The sequence below is a fragment of the Limulus polyphemus genome, unplaced genomic scaffold (genome assembly GCF_000517525.1).
Source record: "Limulus polyphemus unplaced genomic scaffold, Limulus_polyphemus-2.1.2 Scaffold299, whole genome shotgun sequence".
Lineage (NCBI taxonomy): Eukaryota > Metazoa > Arthropoda > Merostomata > Xiphosura > Limulidae > Limulus > Limulus polyphemus.
Genome location: NW_013665909.1, coordinates 402,480 through 422,783, shown reverse-complemented (window position 1 = coordinate 422,783; position 20,304 = coordinate 402,480). Strand labels below are relative to the sequence as shown.

General features: G+C 33.3%; 1 protein-coding gene across 1 annotated transcript in view; it reads right to left on the bottom strand.

Moving 5' to 3' along the window:
- The window catches only part of LOC106457167 (metabotropic glutamate receptor 3-like), a 42,530-nt gene that overhangs the window by 19,203 nt on the left and 3,023 nt on the right, over positions 1-20,304 (bottom strand). Inside the window, exons 2-4 of the mRNA XM_022383014.1 lie at positions 5,183-5,381; positions 4,309-4,635; positions 1,767-1,879 (exon numbers count right to left, since the gene is read on the bottom strand). Coding sequence (XP_022238722.1) covers positions 1,767-1,879; positions 4,309-4,635; positions 5,183-5,365 — 623 coding nt within the window. The 5' untranslated portion in view covers positions 5,366-5,381. The remainder of the gene's footprint in view (positions 1-1,766; positions 1,880-4,308; positions 4,636-5,182; positions 5,382-20,304) is intronic.

The following is a 20,304-nucleotide window of genomic DNA, read 5'->3' as shown; positions in this document are numbered from 1 at the left end:
ACCACTCAGTGTATATATATATATATATATATATGCATAATAGTAATGGATATAAATACGGAAGCACTCAAGTGATACAAATACAGTAGTAAAAAACAATGAGAAATGGTGAATTTGTTAGTAGTACAGAATATTATAACAAAAAGTACAAACGGGAAGCGAATACGTTGTGCATTTGTATTTTGCGTACGACCCTTTTGTTGTAAACAGAGCATTACACTTTTTTTTTCATGCTGTCGCACAATTTATCAATGTAAGTTTGGGCAATATTATTCCAAGTGTCTCGTGTTACTCCCCACAATTCCGTCAAATTGATTAGTCGTTTATTGTCCTACATAGTACTATACAGTCCCAAGAATGTTAGTATCGAGACTTTATACAGACCAAGTTACGGCTGTGAGTGATCTATCCTTCTCTTTAATATCAAGATATCATTTCACTTTATTTTCTGAAAGCTTGGTATCATTGTCTTACTGGAAGATCAATCCCCACCCAATTAGAAATGTTCCTGGGGGAATAGTAAAATGGATCAAAATCAGCCTATACTTTTCAGCAGTCTGGGTGCCATAAATTTTCGATAGATCACAGACATTGTTAAGTGAGATGCAGCCCCAAACTTTTACTGTCTTCTACCGTGCTTCACTGTTATACATTGACTATGATACTGTTCTACTCTCTGATAAACGAATTTTCTCGGACTGATCCATAAAGAGCACGCGTCTCCAGTTTTTTCGTTTCACTGTTTGTGGTATAATACCCATTTCAACATCTTGGTGTAATTATTTCTTCTCAGCGCATTTTTCGAACAGCTAACACATCAGTTAAAAACACATCGCGTTGAGTTTTTGATTTATACACACTTGTAATGTGGTAAATAGAGTTCAGGTTGTATGGATGACAATTAATCACATATCGTCATATGGCTGTACTCTGGTGCAGTTCTTTTTTCACACGAGAAAGGATGACATTCCTGTATAATTCCTGTAGTAATTTTTTATACCGTTTTTCCTCACCTTTTTCATGATTCTCACCAATATTGTATATATTTACAGAAATGTACTAGTTCCTGTACTGATTTGATTTAAAAGGCTACCGGAATCTCACTCTATCAGTGTAGAATATATTCTTAGAAGAATTATAAATGATTTAAATACATATTTGACGATAAATATCACTTTCATATTTAGTTTCTTTTGTTATTTTCTTATATTCCCCTTCAAATTCGAAGGGTCGGTCAAGTGTGGCTTAATGGTTACAGTGCAAGGCTGCTGATAGAAAGATCCAAGGTTCGAGCTGTGATATGCCGCTGAACTTGTTCAGCACTTTCAGGTTTTGGGGAGTTATTACTGTTACAATTCTATTATTCTGTTAAGAGAAACATAATTATTCTCAGCAGTTGTTGTTGACTATCTGGCTGCCTTTCCTCTGGTCGGCAGTAATTGTTAGCTATGTCTGAACACTAGTGGGGGTTTCTGATGTAGTTATATAGTGGGGGTCTCTGACGTGGCCTATAGACCACGTGTCGCATTAGATGTCGTTAAATTGAAAATACCATATACAAAAATACTTTAATTAAAAACCCTTCAGCTTCATGCAACATTGTATAACTTAAGTGAGATTTTGATGTTAACGTACTTTCAGCGTGAAAACAACTTCACTGACTTCAGTATGCAGAAACGTTCGGTTATCTGCCAAAAAAACTCAAGCGTCACTTTGCAGAAAACAAACAATGTTTCTTCTTGAAATCATTAAAACTAAAAACTTACTTTAAAAGCTTCAAAATAGCATGAGCTTGATTGACATCAGAGGGCACTGTACGAAAAAAATATCCGTACTTTTCTTTGTTGCTCAGTGTAGGGCTCGTCGACTGGTAACTAACCTGTGAAAGTTAAACACATTTTACATCAAATCTCCAAACAAAAGTAGCTAAACACGGTTGTATATGAATAATTTTATCAAGAAAGTCATTTCACTATAACCGCATAGCTTTAAAACTATATTGTTACTTCACAGGAACCATAATTGTTACGATCGGTTGAATTGTTAAACATGAAAGGGGCAAATAATGCCACCTGGACGTTCTTGTATAAAAACAGTTGTTGAAATTATTCTAAAGTACGACCACAACTTCAAATCAAACCAAATAATTTGTACGTACCTAATCTAAGCATTATATTACACTTACACCTGACTCTATTTCCATCAGTCATTTGATCGGTAAATTACACGAGTTTCCTAGTTAACATCGCAAATTGCTTACATCTTTTGAGTTTTTTTTTTTCCAAAACATAATGCATTTATGTTATCCATAGACGCTTAATAAATCTTGTTTTTGACAACCAGAAGCATAAAGTGATTACACTTAAACGATAAGCCCCAAGTCGTACTATCATTAACTGTCGGCACAAGATGTGGGCATAGGTGCCCCCCCCCCATTTTCAATCTTTAATGACGTAACCCTTTGAATGTGGAATAGCAAATACGTATAGCTATCATGGGAAATTGATATTTCAGTTTTGAATTCAATAACTACGGTTAACACAGTAAATAAGGTTCCCAAATCGTCGGTGCCCCCTCAAATTCAAACATGTTCTGCCTTCTATGGATGTGGGTGTAGTCATAACCATTATTGGTTACAAGTATGTTTTTAGTGTACAGAGAGTGTTACACAGACAATAAGTTGACAGCTGACAGTGAACAGCGGCATGATTTGGAAAATTGTGAGTTTAAGCACCTTCATGAGTCCCAACCCCTCACTGTATTTATGTTGTAAATTTACTGGTTCCTTACTTTCGTCTGATAGATACTGATAAGACTAGAAATTCCTACCACTTTTGGGTACTATTACTGCAATTATCTAACTCAAGGATTATATCTTCGGAAGATCTTTGATCTTGTATAGTTATGATAGTTTTTGTATTCCTTTCACGATGTATAATGTATTTATCTAATCGTCACTGTTCTGTGGGGCTGACTTTGTGTCCCACTTACAGTTGGTTTTCTTTGTGTTTTGCATATACATTTACACTATCCTACCAAAAGTCATGGAACAGACCTATGATTGCAGGAAAAGGCGTGTGACGACGAAATATACAAATAGTTTGGCTTATAAAAGTGATCAGCAGTTCGCTCGAAAGTCATTTCGAACTTGTACGCCAAACGATGAGTACACTGAAAGAGCTAACGAGCTAACAGGGTTTCAGAGGGGAAGGATAGTTGGATTTCATTTGGGGAAAATGTCTGCACGTGCTATTGCGCAACAATTAAACATTCTCAGGTCGACAATTAACAACGTGCTGAAGAAATGGAAGTCCACAGCTGTCAATGAACCCAAGAAACGACCAGGTAGGCGTAAAATACTGACTGACAGGAGCCGACATGCCTTGAGAAGGCTGGTTACCTCAACTCGCCATCAGACTCTAGAGAATCTGTGTTTGCAGATGCGAGCAGCCACAGGCAATCCTATAAGTGTTTCCAAGACACGTCGAGAGCTGTAGTACACGAATATTCCCGGAAGAGCTGCAGCCCACAAGCCGTTCATAACAAAAACAAATGCACACCGTCGATTGGCATGGGGCATGGCATACAGAACCTGGACCGTGAATCAATGAAAATCGGTCCTGTGGAGCGACAAGTCACGCTACACGCTCTTCAAGTCTGATGGACGTGTTTAGGTATGGAGGATGCCTGGAGAACGCTTATTATCTGAGTGTGTTGTCCCAACAGTGAAGTGGCGGTATCATGGTCTGGGGGTGCTTCTCATGGTGTTGAGTAGGTTCACCGGTCGCAGTGCATGGATCCATGAATGCTGGGTCCTACATTGGTGTTCTGAACAGTTCTGTGTGTCCTACATTGTGGCAATTGTTTGGTACCGGCACTTACACCTTCCAACATGATAACTCTCCATGTCACAAAGCAAGGATTGTGAACGCGCGGTTTGAAGATAATAACATCGGAACATTGCAGCGGCCAGCAGAGAGACCCGACATCAACCCGATAGAACATCTTTGGGATGAACTGGAACGCAGAATTAGGACAAGGCCAAGACGGCCCTCTTCAGTAATAGAACTTACTAATGCTTTAAAGGAGGAGTGGATCACAATACTACGAGAAATTAGTAGACCGTCTTACACGACGCATTGAAACAAAAGCGAGCCAACACGTTATTAATCTCTTGAAATAAACATATGATTTATTCATAACTACCCGTGTGTCATGACTTTTGGTAGGATAGTGTATATGTGATATGCATTATATACTTGTTTATGTATTATGTAGACTATACAAATGAAACTTGTAGTCTAATACCTGAGGAACTTTGAACAGACGAAGTATGTTGGCTAGTTGGATGGACACAGAGCTGGACTGCCCACCAATTATTCCAACCACACGATCGAAGTTTCCATCCCTGAACTCGGGCTTCGAGCCGTCTTGGCACATAAATTGTTGTTCATGACTGTTGCTTCTTGCTATAAAGCCTTTAATGAAATCCAAGCTCTGTTCTAGCGCATACGTGGTACTGTCACAGCTGTCCAGAGCGATAACGCCAAGCTTAATCCCCGGTAACAGCTTTGGATTTTCATTGATTTTCTTGAGAGTGAAGAGAAGAGCCTCTAATTGTTGTAGTCCTTCTTCCTGTTTATTCACAAATTTATGGAAATTAGTACGTTAAAAAGTCGGTGAACAATTAGTAAATCATAGCTAATAATAATTTAATTGTTTTAAACCTTTTAATATATCAGGTTAGCGTAGTAACAGTAAATATGAACCTATATATCATCTTCCACTACAAGATTCAGTCTGTAGCTAATAATATTTTAATTGTTTTAAACATTTTAATATATATCAGGCTGGCGAAGTAACAGTAAAAATTAACCTATATATCATCTTCAACTACAAGATTCAGTCTGATTGTGATACGTTTTTTACATTTTCTTTTTCATGTCCGTCAACAGTTATTGTAACTTAGTTCTTAAACAGTAAAAAATTAAAGAATTGAAAGATACTTTGAGACATCCGTAGCGTTAATGGTTATTTGTCAGTTAAACCAGTATACGAGCTTATATACTGTTGCTTTTTCACTGGAGTCTACCGTATAACAGCACGGAAGTTGATAGATCTAAATGTAATGATAATTGTGAGGAAAAATACAACTCAATAAATCACTCTTATAATAAATTACCTGTAATCGTCCACACTCGTGGCTGCGGTTGCTTCGCTCGTGAATCGGAAATAAAGCTCCTAGCATGATGTCCCCAGAAATGTTCATGCTTCTGTAGACCGGCCATGTTATTGGAGCACAGATACGGGAAGTGTTTAAAAAAACAACGAAAAAGAACAGCTTAACATTACTTTCCGGCCACATGATCTTCCAGTGGAATCTGCAAGAATTAAAGAGCATAAAAAGTTTGAAATGAACTAAATCAATGTAGATATTCATTGCAATAGCGAGAACAAAGATTGATTTTTAATCTAAATATTCGAAGAACTTTTCTTTAAGTAAAATGGAATATAAACATCCAAACTTGATAACTCTTACGAATAAAATGCGAAAAATCTTTTGAGTTGAGTTTATTCAGTGTAGTCGATATATAGACTGTGTAATTGGTTTCACCTACTTTGGTTTGATATTATTTCGACTTTCGTGTTTACATGCACTCACCAGGGCTCAAGGGTTCAAAAATATACTTGAGACGCATTAAAGCTCGGAACTCCACATCTTCAACAAAAAAAAAAGAAAGAAAGAAAGAGGAAAGTGGAGTCCATAAAGTAAAGTAAACTATTTGATATACTAACTTTCTTTTATTCAAAATATTACCCTATTTTTCTCAGTTTTGACTTCTTTAGACACTACAGGAGCACATAAACTTGTGGTGTATAGATGGACTCCTAAATTAGAAATTACAAATTAAAAGGTACAGTACCAATTAACTCAGAATCTTGAAAACGTTGTATTGCTACAGTTAATAATTTTCATAGATGTACCAGAATTATTTCTTTATTTAGCAGTTACCGTTTTATGATATTTAAAATTTTGCGCAGAGTTGCAAAAAAGACTAGAAAGAAGGCAACTAGTCAACAGAACCCATCGTCAACTCTTGAAATACATTTGTCTGGATGAACAGTGAGAATGGACCGCCATTCTTATAGTGCAATAACGCACGTTTCTTGATACTATGGGACGCGAACTGTGAATCTCCGGATTCGCAATCTCGGCACGATAACCACTAGGCCACACCCATCCCAATTACAGTTCTATCTTGTAGGTTTCAATCCTCAAAAATGCATTCATTATTTCTATATTTATGAAACAGACTTTAAAGTGTGTTAACCAAGAATGAAAAAGGCAACTTAGAGATCTTTTGTACCACTTTCACGACTCACGGATCACTCTGCAGTGATTACGTGGCCTTTTAATAATATGAGACACTCAGCTGCAAGGTAGGATTATTCTCGTTGATTATCAGGTCATGTTTCTCAGCTTCCAGTGATTAATACATGAATGTAAACGCTGACTAAACTTAAATTGGATATTCTAAGCTCGATTAATATGTGTTCCAATGTACAAAGAAATTGAATAAGTAGCTGAACGCATAAATTAGGAGATTTTATGAATGTATTAAGTGGTTTTATTTTATCCAGCGTCTTTTTAACATTTTGTAAATAAAAACACACACCAGGCAAAAAATAGACATCTAGAAAAAAAGGATTTTGATCTTCATTACATACTTGTAGATAATGGAAAAGCAATGAATAATTAAATATACAATTTTGCTAGGGAAAGTATTTTACACAACCACATTTCTGATATTTAGATGAGCCAGGCATGGTCTAGTTGCTGTAAGAACGCGCTCCGCCCTTTCAGGTCCTGGATACGCTAAAGAATGACGGCCCAGTCCCGCTATCTGGTCAGATTAGAATAGCACAATACATGACGGCGGTGCTGTTGACTAGCTTTCTTCCTCCTATTCAATCAGTTTAGAATTACAGACCGCTATGCGTATCTAGCCTTGTGTAAAACATTATACGACAATTTTAAAACAAAGACGTAATTACATTTTGTGTTGTTAAAGGCAGTTCTTAAAGGTTTATTGTACCTAAACATTTGGAGGTTGCATCTAAGGTATGTCCATACACACTGGAGAATTAGAGGTAAGATTTCGTCCTATACGTATATTAAGCTTTCACAGGAAATTGGAACTAGGATGGTAACAAGTTACAACAAAGAATTAATTCACATGTTGACCATTTCTAAGGGCACAGTTACAATACAATCTCATACATATTGTTTTTATTTTCAAGATGTTTTTCTAGCCTAATATTTATCAATGGATTGCATTCATATTAGAACTAACTCCATAAAGACATTAGACAGAAAAACATTCGGTACTGATCACATAACTTGTGTTTCGAGAAGTACTCAGTTCATCGGAGTTGAGCAATAAGTAAACTGAATCGAAAAATGTAATTTAATGAAATCAGTATATTGGTTTCGTTTGATGTTGTTGTTTGTTATTAAGCACAAAGCTACACAATGGGCTGTCTGTGCTCTGCCCAGCACGGTTATCGAAACCCGGTTTTTAGCGTTGTAAGTCTGAAGACATACCGCTGCGCCACTGGGGGGGGGGGGAGGTTCGTTTGAAGTAAACATGAAAGTTACCAACGTTCAGGCATACAGAAAATGTTCCAAGGACTTTTTTCATGTAAAGAGGAAAACCTTCGAGAGACCTCGTTTTCTGTAGAAAGGAAAGCTATAAAGTGTTCTATTTCAGACAATTAGAAAAGTTTCCAGATTTGGAAACCAGTTTTGAGGGAGTTAATTGTAAAATAATCATGATTTTGATACAGCAAATATAAATTTATAGATGTATGATTTTCAACGTTTCCAAAATATTTAAACAGAAATATGTGATCTGTACAGTATGTTAAATTGTTATAGTTCCGATCTATATATCTGAGACCAGAAGCTAGTAATAATGAGTGAGTAAAAGAAGACAGCAAAACAGAAGAATCTGTACAGATTTAAATACGAAGTAAAGTTCGACTTAATTGTATGTGGATACTCATGTATTGTGGGAAAATAAAAAGAGTGTAACACTATTAAGCCGCGTCATTTTTGAATTAACCTGCTCGTGTGTAGTCTTAGAATTTTCTGCATATAGATGGGTGTTTTGTTTTGTTTTCGTTTCCACAACAACTGTTATGGTGATACCCATTACTGACCCCTCTTTCAGGATAAGTTGTATTACCCAAAATTTGAATACATGTATCCTAACATAAATGATTAAATGGACCTATCGTCGATTAGTGGTCAGCGCGCTGAGCTACGGATCAAATAGTTTTAAGGTTTGCACTGCAATACAGCTAAGCATGCGCAGCAATTTCAGCTGTGGGTGAGTTATAAGAGTAACAGTCAATCCCATTATTCGGTTTGAAAATGTACAAAACCCTTGTGGCGGCAGGCACTGCTGACTGGCTGCCTTCGTTCTAGTCAGTAGTAGTAGAAAATTTTGGACAAATTTCTAAGTTGAATGGCTCGTGGTTTTTTGTTTGCTTTTATGCTGAGAAATACGGTCCTGATAGGCAAAACGGTAATTTCAAACATTAGATTCAGCAGCTGTATTGAAATAAATGCTCGCTTGGAAAGAAAATGACAACTCCTAAACACACTCTGCGTACCAGTTGAATCACACGACGCTTAGGTTTTCTTGACTTATTGTATTTATCTAATGCCTCGACTAAAGATTACGAAGCTTTTGTGTTTGGTGTGACGTAAAAAGACAATACGTATTATAAGCTTTAATAAGGCAGTATTGTTTAATTAAACTCATCTAACACAAAACAATTAAGATAGGAATACAGATCATATATACAGTTTTCATCATAAAGCAGCACTTTTGTTTTTTATTGACTGGAAAAACCAGTATCGAAAAAAAGTTTAAAATGTCCTTACGCTATACATTATGATCCAGAACATTTATTTAATTAAGTATCATGTTAGCTTCATAAAGTCAAGGTAACTATAATAAATGTTGTTTATAGTATATAAATACATTTATAGTAACGCATAAATATTTAATATACAAGATTTTAAGTACATATTATAAATATTTATTAAATAATGATTTTTATTTTATATATTTTTTCTCGATGTTTTATTTTAAATTCTTGTATATACTGTAAATATATTTTAAAATTCATAAGTATTAGTTATTCTTTTGTTCAAGCCGATTGAATTTATATATTTATATATACATTGACAGACCAATATATAGTGATCTTAGTTTATTTGTTATATCATTACAAAGTTTCGATATTTGATGCAAATAAGATTTTTCTAAATATTCCTTTTTTTTTTACTTTAGGAATTAGTAAATTCCCAAGCTCTTGTTTCATATGGTGATGCCCCCTAGTGGCACAGCGGTATGTCTGCGAACTTACAACGCTAGAATCCGGGTTTCGATACCGGATTTTTATACTTTATAAATATAAAATTTATGTAATTTTGTTTGTTTGTTTGTTTGAAGTTAAGCACAAAGCTACACAATGGGTTATCTGTGATCTGCGCACCACACGTATCGAAACCTGGTTTCTAGCATTGTAAATCCGCAGACATACCGCTGTGTCACTAGGAAGCAATTTATGTAATGGTAATATACTTAATTTTTTAAATTTAATTTTCTATTATTATACTTTGATAGCGATAACATACTCCTTATCATATCCCCACAGCGGCTCAGCAGAAAGTCTGAGGGACGCTCATCACTAAAAACCAGGTTTTGATCCTTGTAGTAAGCACAACACAGAAAACCAATTGTGTAACTTTGTGCTTAACAACAAAAAGCCATATAATATTTTTGTAACTGTACTATGATTCTTAAATTATTAAATCTTAATACACATTTTAATTTATTTTCCATTGCTTTAATTAGTTCTTTCCAATTAAGTTTATAATATATTGTTATTCCAAGATATTGAAAACATTCTAATTTTTTTTAAAAGTAGACTTAATGTTTTTACCACCTTATATTTACAGTTGTTATAATATATTGGATTATTTTCAATTATTTTGTTTTCATTTTTTTACACCTCCTGTATCTACAAATTAGGTACGCTCATGTTGGTAAACAAATGACCCATTGCGGAAATATGTTTTTTCGGTTTCCTTTTTTTGAGCAATATCAAAAAAAAGCCGACTATTTGACCTATTTTTAGCTTCAGTGCTCCAAATCGATGGACTCTAAGTTGCTGACGATTGCCTCAACGACTGTCTAAAAACGTAAAATTCTATCTCAAAATCGAACCTTTATCTTGCAAATTTAAAAGCCTAGATGTTTAAAATACTTAGCATGCTCTCATTTTGGCTTGGAGTGTAATGGATTATCAATTTCTTCTAAATTGGGTCGGAGACGTGGAGGAAAGCAGCTACAGAGTGTATTGGCAAGTGCTAGTAATGCAACAAACGCTATAAGAAAAACGGCCACGACCAAATCACAGTGAGAATATTGTAAATATCAATGATGAAGTTGTATATGATGAAAATGACGATATGGGTTTTATTTATAATGACGTTTTGGCTTTAATGGAAGATAGTGATGATGACAAAGAACATGCACACGCAATGGAGGAATCCAAAAATGTATACGACATTAGAAATGTTTTCGGAATAGACACTTCTTTGACGAGAAACTTACCAAGTCGAAAATCATGTGCAAATGAATCCTTTAAATCTATTGATAAATCAAGTCGTATAACTACCTACAACATTTCAGTACTAAAGCAAATATGCTCTATTATATTACCCAATGGTGCAGACCAGTTATTGCTTAACATAGGAAAACACGTTGTAAAAGGTAGTAGAGGAAGCATAGAAATCATATCCAGTAACAAGTTAAAGAAAAATATAATTGAAGTACAATCAAATCTGGATTCTGTTTAATGAAGAATGTTATTGGCTCCATTGTATACTTCACTACAATATGATGATATTTTCTGTTCGTGTAAAATCGATATCAAAAGCTAGTAGATTACCTGATGTTTTAGCTTGATATAGTAGCTTGTAAACGCATTCCGAATCAGGCTGCTTACAACTGAAGTACTAATTATCCAACATTACTAACATGTAACTAATATTTGTTGATACATCGTTTTTATGTAGCCGCCCCCCCAGTAGCACAGCGGTATGTCTGCGGAATTACAACCCTAGAAACCGGGTTTCGATACCCGTGGTGGGCAGAGCACAGATAGTCCATTGTGTAGCTTTGTGCATAATTACAAATAAACCTTTATGTAGCACCCTACAGATATTCTTTTGCTCTAAAAAAAGCTGTCAAATAATTATCACTAGTACTTTTGTTTAGTATCATTTCCAAAATCGAATTCGAAGATCGATTTTTCTGATCCTATCCCTAGTAAAAATGTTATCTTAATTTGCCCATACTACAGGTGTTAAAGAAAATCTCAAATAAATATAACATAATTTAATTAAACCACTTTTTAATATACTTCAAATCATTATTTATTTTGAAAATCTTATTCTCAGAATTTCCATTATTTTCTATTTAAATCAATACCTCTTATTCCATTTCTATAATTCGTGTGAACTTGTAACAAAAGCTTTTGCTATCCCTAAAAATAATATATATATGTTAAATTATCATCATTACTAAAATTTTTAACTTATTAATATTCTTATGTAGTGCATACCCTGTATTAATATTTCTCTAAGCCCATTTTTAAAAATTGAAGAAATAGTTTATTGAATCTAAAAAATTTTAAATCTTTCTTTAATCACTTTTTCAAGAAATGTTGATTTAAATGATAATAAAACAATTGTTCTGCAATTATTCAGATTAATATCACTACCTATTCTACATTTTCGTATAAATGTCTGGAAAATGTTTTTTCATTGAAATACTAATTAAATATGCTATTATTGGTGTTAACTTATCCATATTATGGTTTTAAATCAGCTTTTCTATTTTATATATATATATTTATATTTTTCTTAATTGCTTAATCAGTTGGTGTTAGATAAACTGAATTTAAAGTTATATATTAATTTATATAAATGACCTATCCTTAAGCAGTTACAATAAGTTGCACTTATAATGCCATTAACAAGTTTATAAAAATGTTTTAAAATAACTTACATATCATTGGAGCTGTTTTTAAATTTAATACTCCTACTATCTAATGAAATACTTTCAAAAGTTGTTAAATTTTGTAATTTTTCTTAGTAATCTCATAAATTACATTCTAATATTTTCAATATCAGTTTTACTGTAAAATATTTTTTATTTATTTACTTATTTTATTTTTTGTTATGAGGCTGCGTGTGTCTTCTCATAGCAAAACCACTTTGGACTATCTGCTGTGTCTACTGAGGGAAATCAACCTCTAATTTTAGCGTTGTAAATCCGTAGACTTAATGCTGTCCCAACGGGGGGAATATAAGGCTGCTTAGTTGACTTCTGTAGTATTTAAATTCAATTAATTCATTATCCATTTGTAACCTGTGGTTTTAATTTTTTAACCTCTATTTATTTTTCGACATTTGATATAAATGATATAACTAATAAAAAAACTGTAAAATTATATATGATGTAGGGATGGCAATGACAAAAAAGTACAGAAACAAGGTAGACAAAACCATAAAAAATTCACTACATACGTAACCAAATCTTTCCGGAGATAACTTTTATCTACAACTAAATGTTGAGTTCTTATCAGTTGCATGAATTCAGGTTTGAATAAAAACATTTAAAATAAATGCTGGAGCGACATTAAGGGGATATTTACAGAAACTACACCTTCCAACTTCATCCAAATCACTCAGTACATATGCCTACAATTGACTCCACCATGTACTAGGATCGTGTCAATTAATAGCGAGGAAATCATACAGATCCCAGGCAATGAAGCATGATATCACATATACACACACAGCTGCCAGGCTCAGTCCCATTGAAAATTTGAAGAAGAGTAGACTACTATATTACTTAATTTTACTACTATATAATGTATTGTTTTGATAATTAAGAAACTGGTGTTTTCAAACTCAGAAATCATTAACATGCACACAGATCTTCAGTTCCACAAATACTTGATCTAATTGATACCTTGAACATTAACTTTGAATATTATTTATTTATTTCACTAAAATTGTTTGTGCAATGAAAAGTCACAAACGGTCGTTATATAAGAACAATATGTTCTGCTATCTAGCGACCAGAAAAGAAACTGTTATTTATGAAACATGGAAATAATATATGCTAATAAACTGAACTCACTGCTAAGTAGTAGTTTTTGCTAAACTTTTCCGTTTTGAAATGTTTGACAGCCGTTCATCCACCCAAGAAATATAATTGGAATAGCGTTTGATTTTATTGTAAGTCTAGCACCATTGTATCCTATATCCACTATTTCAGTTGGATCATGGTCAAAACGTGTTATCTCAAAATTTACAGAGAAGAGTCGATTATGTTTTGTTATATTTGATAGCAGAAAGTCTGCTCTTTATGTTTTCTGAATTAAAACTTTTATTGTTGCCTTGCAATTGGAAAATGAAACACAAAACTGAATTATGAAACTTTTATAAAACAGTCATTTGACATGAATTCACCATAAACAATCAGAATTTACTGTCAAGTGAGAGAAGAATCAACACAGTTTAAACATATTCAAATACGTCAGAGAAGATTATTTTTACATCCAAATTTAATCAATACCTCCCACTCCGATATACAAAACATTCTATTAGTATTAATAGGCATTCAAACAACTTTTTTAATTTTGTTAAATTATATCTAGAAGTTGATGTTGTGTTCATCCCAATTAATACCTCACTGAAAATATATATATTAAGTTAATTTACAAAGTTGTTAACAGCATATGACTTAAATACACCAACATCCAAAAATGTCACGTGTTTCCATAAGATAAGGAGGTATTATACTAGAATGGTCAAACACCTCAAGACCATATAACTGATTCACTGCATGGTATGATTATTTCTGTTTTCATTGATTTGCTGATGTTATTTGTGTCTTGGTATTGCAAAAATAGTTTGATATGTGGCTTTTGGCTTTAATAATAGAAGTGGCACACCCCTGAATTAAAGTTTTTTCTTTTCTATAAGGCACTAGTTTTCGTTTTTGTTTTGTTTGTTTATCGCAAAACTGCACAGTAAGCTATCTGCGCTCTGTCCAAATCGGGGAATCGGATCCCAGATTATGGTCAGGTTTTAAATACCAAATACCATTTTATATTGAAATCTTGAAAAAAATAAGTACTCTATTTTGTTTTTAGAAATAACTTTTTTGAACTTTCTTATCTGGAAGAATGTCCAAATCTTTGAAAAAACAAATTCTAACGTAGTATAATATAGTGATTAGCTATTTTCATTCGACCTGTATCAATTAAATATTTAGCCTATGTTAAGAATTATTTTTAATTTACAAAATATTTTAAAGAAATGTTATACTTTATTTGGTTTTCTAAGAGATTGAAGCTCAGACAAAAACAGCACATTATTCTGAGGCGCAATCGCTAATTGACTTCTTTCGAAAACTGCCTACAATCAGTTTAGAAGTGCTTGATGATAGGTTACTTCCCACGTGTTCTAAAGCGATCTGTTGTTCACGCTCGAAGTGCATGCATTATACGGTTGCTATAGCTACTTACTGAGAGTGTTAGTGGAAGCTACCAAATTTATGGGCAAGTGTTTCACCATAAGCTTCGCCGAGTCTACATTACTTTAGAATTGCCTGATTACAACGAGTATTTAAAGAATTAGGTTAAAATGACACGCAAACTATTGCTCACAAACTGCTCGTGCGATAAGTATTACATTTGGTGTGATTCAACACAGAAATGTTGCTACTGAATACTCATAAACAAGAAAGTTGTTACTGAATACTCATAAACAGGAATGTTGTTACTGACTGATAATAAATAGAAATGTTGTTACTGAATACTCATAAACAAGAAAGTTGTTACTGAATACTCATTAACAGGAGTGTTGTTACTGGCTGATAAAAAATAGAAATGTTGTTACTGAATACTCATAAACTGAAATGTTACTGAACACTAATAAAGAGGAATGTTATTACTGAATACTCATAAATAGAAATGTTTTTCTGAATTTTCTTAAACAGAAATGTTACTGAATACTCAAAAACAGGACTGTTGTTACTGAATATTCAGGTTATTTAGAGATACACATAATTATGAATCAAAGAAATTAGTTCGTTCTTACTGGAGAGTTTGTTTGTTTGTTTTGAACTTCGCGCAAAGCTACACGAGGGCTATCTGCGCTAGCCGTCCCTAATTTAGCAGTGTAAGACTAGAGGGAAGGCAGTTAATCATCATCACTCACCGCCAACTCTTGGGCTACTCTTTTACCAACGAATAGTGGGATTGACCGTGTTTGGTGTGACGGGGATTCGAACCCGCGACCCTCAGATTGCGAGTCGAGCACACTAACCACCAGACCAAGCCGGGCCCATACTGAAGAGAAATTGCAAGAAGTTGTTGTGAACATATATATATATATATATATATATACCAATGTACTTTAGTTTTATTACGTTGACCTATTATACAGATAATACTGAAATATTCTTTCAAGTAAAATGATAACCTTCTGTTCAGTTAATTCCACTCAAAAACAACCATTTGTCGTCTTTAACTAGTATGTTAATTCCCGCCAGAATGATATAAGCATAGAGTTTGAATAAAAACGCTGCGACATTTTCATTTGTTTTAAAGAGCGTAAATTCAGGTCCGAAAACAAAGCCTAAAATAAATAACATGATTTCTCTTTCTGATACCATCTATATTAATTTATAAATAACCAAAAAAAGACTGAGAGAAATTGTACTCAATAAAAACAGTATTATTTTCAACGTAAATGACTAGAAGTATGTAATGATTTAATAAAACACTTAAACTTAATTATCCTTTTTTTGAAAATGTTATTTATAAATGTTATGCAAATCAGTTTCATTTGTAGTACGTACGCTGTCATTGGGATTCCATTTTCCTCTGTGACTTAATTTTTGCAATGTTCTTGTTTAATAAATTATACACCACTGCTGTCGCTCTTACCTATCTGACTAGTCAACGCTATAGAAGACTTGTAATCATTTAGTGTTTTGTACACTTCAAGAAAAATTGGTATTTTTAATACGATTTTGATCGTTTTAACTTTTATTTTAGTTTACTGTAATGCGCCATATTATTTGTTAATGATATCATGTTGTCATGGATGTCATTCAAATATTTATATATTGTGTTCATGGCAAAGCTATCTACTTCTTTCCCTAATCTTGAACTAATGACCAAAAGGAAGGCAGCTAGTCAGGACCACTGTTAGATATACACAAGTGTTCATTTTAAGTTTAATACGAGAGCATTATTTAGTTTATATTTTGCGAGTGTTAAAGTAAGTTATTTTTAGAAGCGATAGTTATGGCACGTTTGCTTACGTAACTGTTTACGAATCATTTGTTGCGTAGTTCAACTGTTACTCGAACCTTCGAATTTTTTCGTTGCTTTAAGTGAGTATTGTTACATCATAACATCTCGTAGTTTGTAGAAAGTTCTAGGCCTCAGTTGGACAATATATATATATATATATATATTAATATATAGGCGAACAAATTAGTGCAAGTAAGTTAGTTAGTGAAAGTAAAAGTAAAAGTGAAAAAGCAAAGTTAGATTGCGTGTGACCTTAGCCTTAACGGACGATTTCTTAAGTGAGTTACACAGCTATTGTTGTAATAACAGAGATAGAGGAGAATAATTGGTCTTGTCAAAAGGTGTTCTAAAATAATTGAACCCGTCTGTATGGACTTTAACGAAACGAGACAATTATTTAAAGTTATGGATACAACTGTGGTAACCAACAGTTATAGTAGTGATTTTAAAATGAGTATAACAGCCTTGTATTGTAATAACAGAGTAGAGGAGAATAATTTGTCTTGTCAAAGGGTGTTCTAAAGTAATTGAACCCGCGTGTGTGGACAATTATTTAAAGTTCTGGATACAATTGTAATAATCAATAGTGTAACGAATTTTTGTACATACGCTTGATTTGTTTTTAATATATTATTTTAAAACAAGCAGATTGTTTGCTGTCCATTTATTGTTGAAATTTATCGCCAACAAGTAATAGACACTTACTGTAAAGAATTCGGTCCCATAAAATTGACAGAGGTGAGAGACTTGGGCTCAAAGATGGCGTACTACGAGAGTTTGTTAAACAACAACAAGACCTAGAAAGAGAAGAGCACAAGCAGAGAAGAAAGGAAGAAAAGGAAATAGAGAGTGAAAGAATAAGAACGCAAACTGAGAAAGAAGAAAAAGAGAGAGAGAGAGGAGAGACTGGAAATAGAGAGAATAAAAGCACAAATTGAGATTGTCAAGCTCACCCAGCAGAAAGCTGAAGGACCCAAGAATGACAATAGGGTCAGGGCCAACCGACTCAAGCTGCCCAAATTTGATGAACTGTGTGGAATTTGACGAAAAGGAGACAATTATTTAAAGCTCTGGATATAACTGTGATAACCAATAGTGTAGTAAATGTTTGTACATATGTTTGACTTGTTTTGAATATATTATTTTAAAACAAGTGAATTATATGTTGTCCGTTTTCTTGCTGAAATTTATCGTCAATAAATCACAAACACCTACTGTAAAGAATTCAGCCCCCATAAAGCTGACAATCACCCTATCATCTATCATCAACCCTAAGAGATGAACTGTCATTCTTATAACGCACCCACAACTTAAAGTACTTGGAATATTTTGTAGAATCGTACCGATTCGAATCCGGCTCGCCAGCTCCGAAATTCAGAGCTCAACAAAAGAGCCAACCCACACCCACATCATAAGACCCTGTTACTAAACTTAGATTCGTGTAAGTTAATACGTTTCCTGTTAATAATTCCAGTAAATTTCTTTCTTGAAGTTAACTTCTTCTGTATTATATTAATCACTTAATTTTTAAGAGTTCTCTTGCAAATTACAAAGATGTATTATTCCAGAATTCTCATAGACTATTTAAAAATAGCTTTGACGAAGAGAAATGGACAGAACTACTACTGTTTGCACTGCATGAAATAACAGTTCAGATAAATATACATCGTATAGATTATGCTTTATGCTGCATTCTTTGAACACTAATTGAGAGTTTTAATAAGAACTATCATTCAGAGTTTCCACAAACATGCACAGTTCTAAAATAATTATAGCAACTTCCTGTCGCCATACACAAACCCAAACAAATACGAGCTTTAATAATACCAATCACTCTTACATGTATACCCGAATAAAAACTTTAATAATACCATACACTATTGCACGTATAACTGAATACGAGCTTTAATAATACCAATCACTCTTACATGTATATCCGAATAAAAACTTTAATAATACCAAGCACACTTACACATATACCTGAATAAAAAAATTAATAATACCATACACTCTTGCACGTATAACTGAATACGAACTTTGATAATACCAAGCACTCTTACATGTATACCTGAATAAAAACTTTAATAATACAAATCACTTTTACACTTATACCTCAATAAAAACATTAATAATACCAATTATTATTACACTTATACCTGAATAAAAACTTTAATAATACCAATCATTCTGACACTTATACCCGAATAAAAACTTTAATAATACCATACACTCTTGCACGTATACCTGAATAAGGTCTTTGACAATACCAAGGGCTTTTACAAATATACACAAACAAAAACTTTCATAATACCAAGCACTCTTAAACGTACACGTAAATATGAACTTTGATAATACCAAGCATACTTACACGTGTACTGGCATACGAAGTTTAACAATACCAAGCACTCTTACACGTATACTTCAATATGAACTATCATAATATCAAGCATTCTTGCATGTATACCTGAATACGAGCTTTGACAATGATCTGTATCCATACTGAGTCTAACTATGATATCTGATATATCCACGCCTTCGTGCACAATACAAATTCAAATACGAACTTTGACAGTAATTCGAAGTTATAAAACTCACAAACCCAACAATAATATACACTCATATACCTTTCGTTATACAAGCCATGACCCATATTGTAGGCGTTGCTTTTAACCTAATCTTAAACAATATTTATAATTTCGTTACTTGACATAGATTTTTCACGTGTTCTTTTATAGTACGTTTCAGTAAGATATTAATCAAAACAGTAATGAACCTTAAAGGTGAATTTTCTTTTCATTTAACAACTTATATAAATAATTCTTATAAAATACTGTATTAATAATATTATAGAACAAGAAAATGCTACGTACGCGACAATTTCAAAATATTTATAAAATTATAACCAATATCCACGCCGATGTCATATAGAATGTAATGACCTTATAACTACATCTGTTTATGAAGCGCATTATACTAATATAATAGTAATTGACAAACTAAAATTTATAAGCATAATAAAGTGGTTTTATTATAGGGAACACACTACATTTTTCGACAGAGCATTGCTCTGTGGTATTATTCTTATATATCGTCGTTTGTAAACTTACAATGATCTTATAACTAAGATAATGTTATCTTAAGTCTACTCTTCCAGCAAGTTATAGAATGGTTCATCATATTTTAATGAAATTCTTGATATTTCAATCAAGGTTTGTTTGTTTGTAATTGAGCACAAAGCTATACAATGGGCTATCTGTGCTCTGCCCATCACAGGTATCTAAACCCGGTTTCTAGCGTTGTAACTCCGCAGACATACCGCTGTGCCACTAGGGGGCCTCAATCAAGGCAGACGAATCTGTAAACATCATTCTCATATTGAGAAGCACATTGGGTAATGAATTTATCGGTGTTTCATGTTTGATCATGTTGAGAAGTAGGGTCATGGCAAGGAAACTGAAGCTATCTTTTTGTTACTTTCCCTTGTAATTTACTATTAATATAAATACTGAAGGTATTCCCCATACACTTTAAAAATAAAAAAAATGTGGAGAAACATCGTTTTATTGTACATTTTTTAACCCATTTAGCTGTTTTTAATTTTTAATATTTACCCAAGTAAAAAAGAAATGTTGAAACTAACTACAGTACCTCAACTACTAACGACAACCAAAGCAAACAAACTGTAAAAAAATAATGTATTTCTTTTTCGATGACGAGGAACCCACTTTGAGACTAATAATGGCTGGAGACGGCTTAAATGGGTAATGAAGAAAAACTTTAATATAAGTTTAACATGAAAGCAAATGTACAACGTTTCGACAA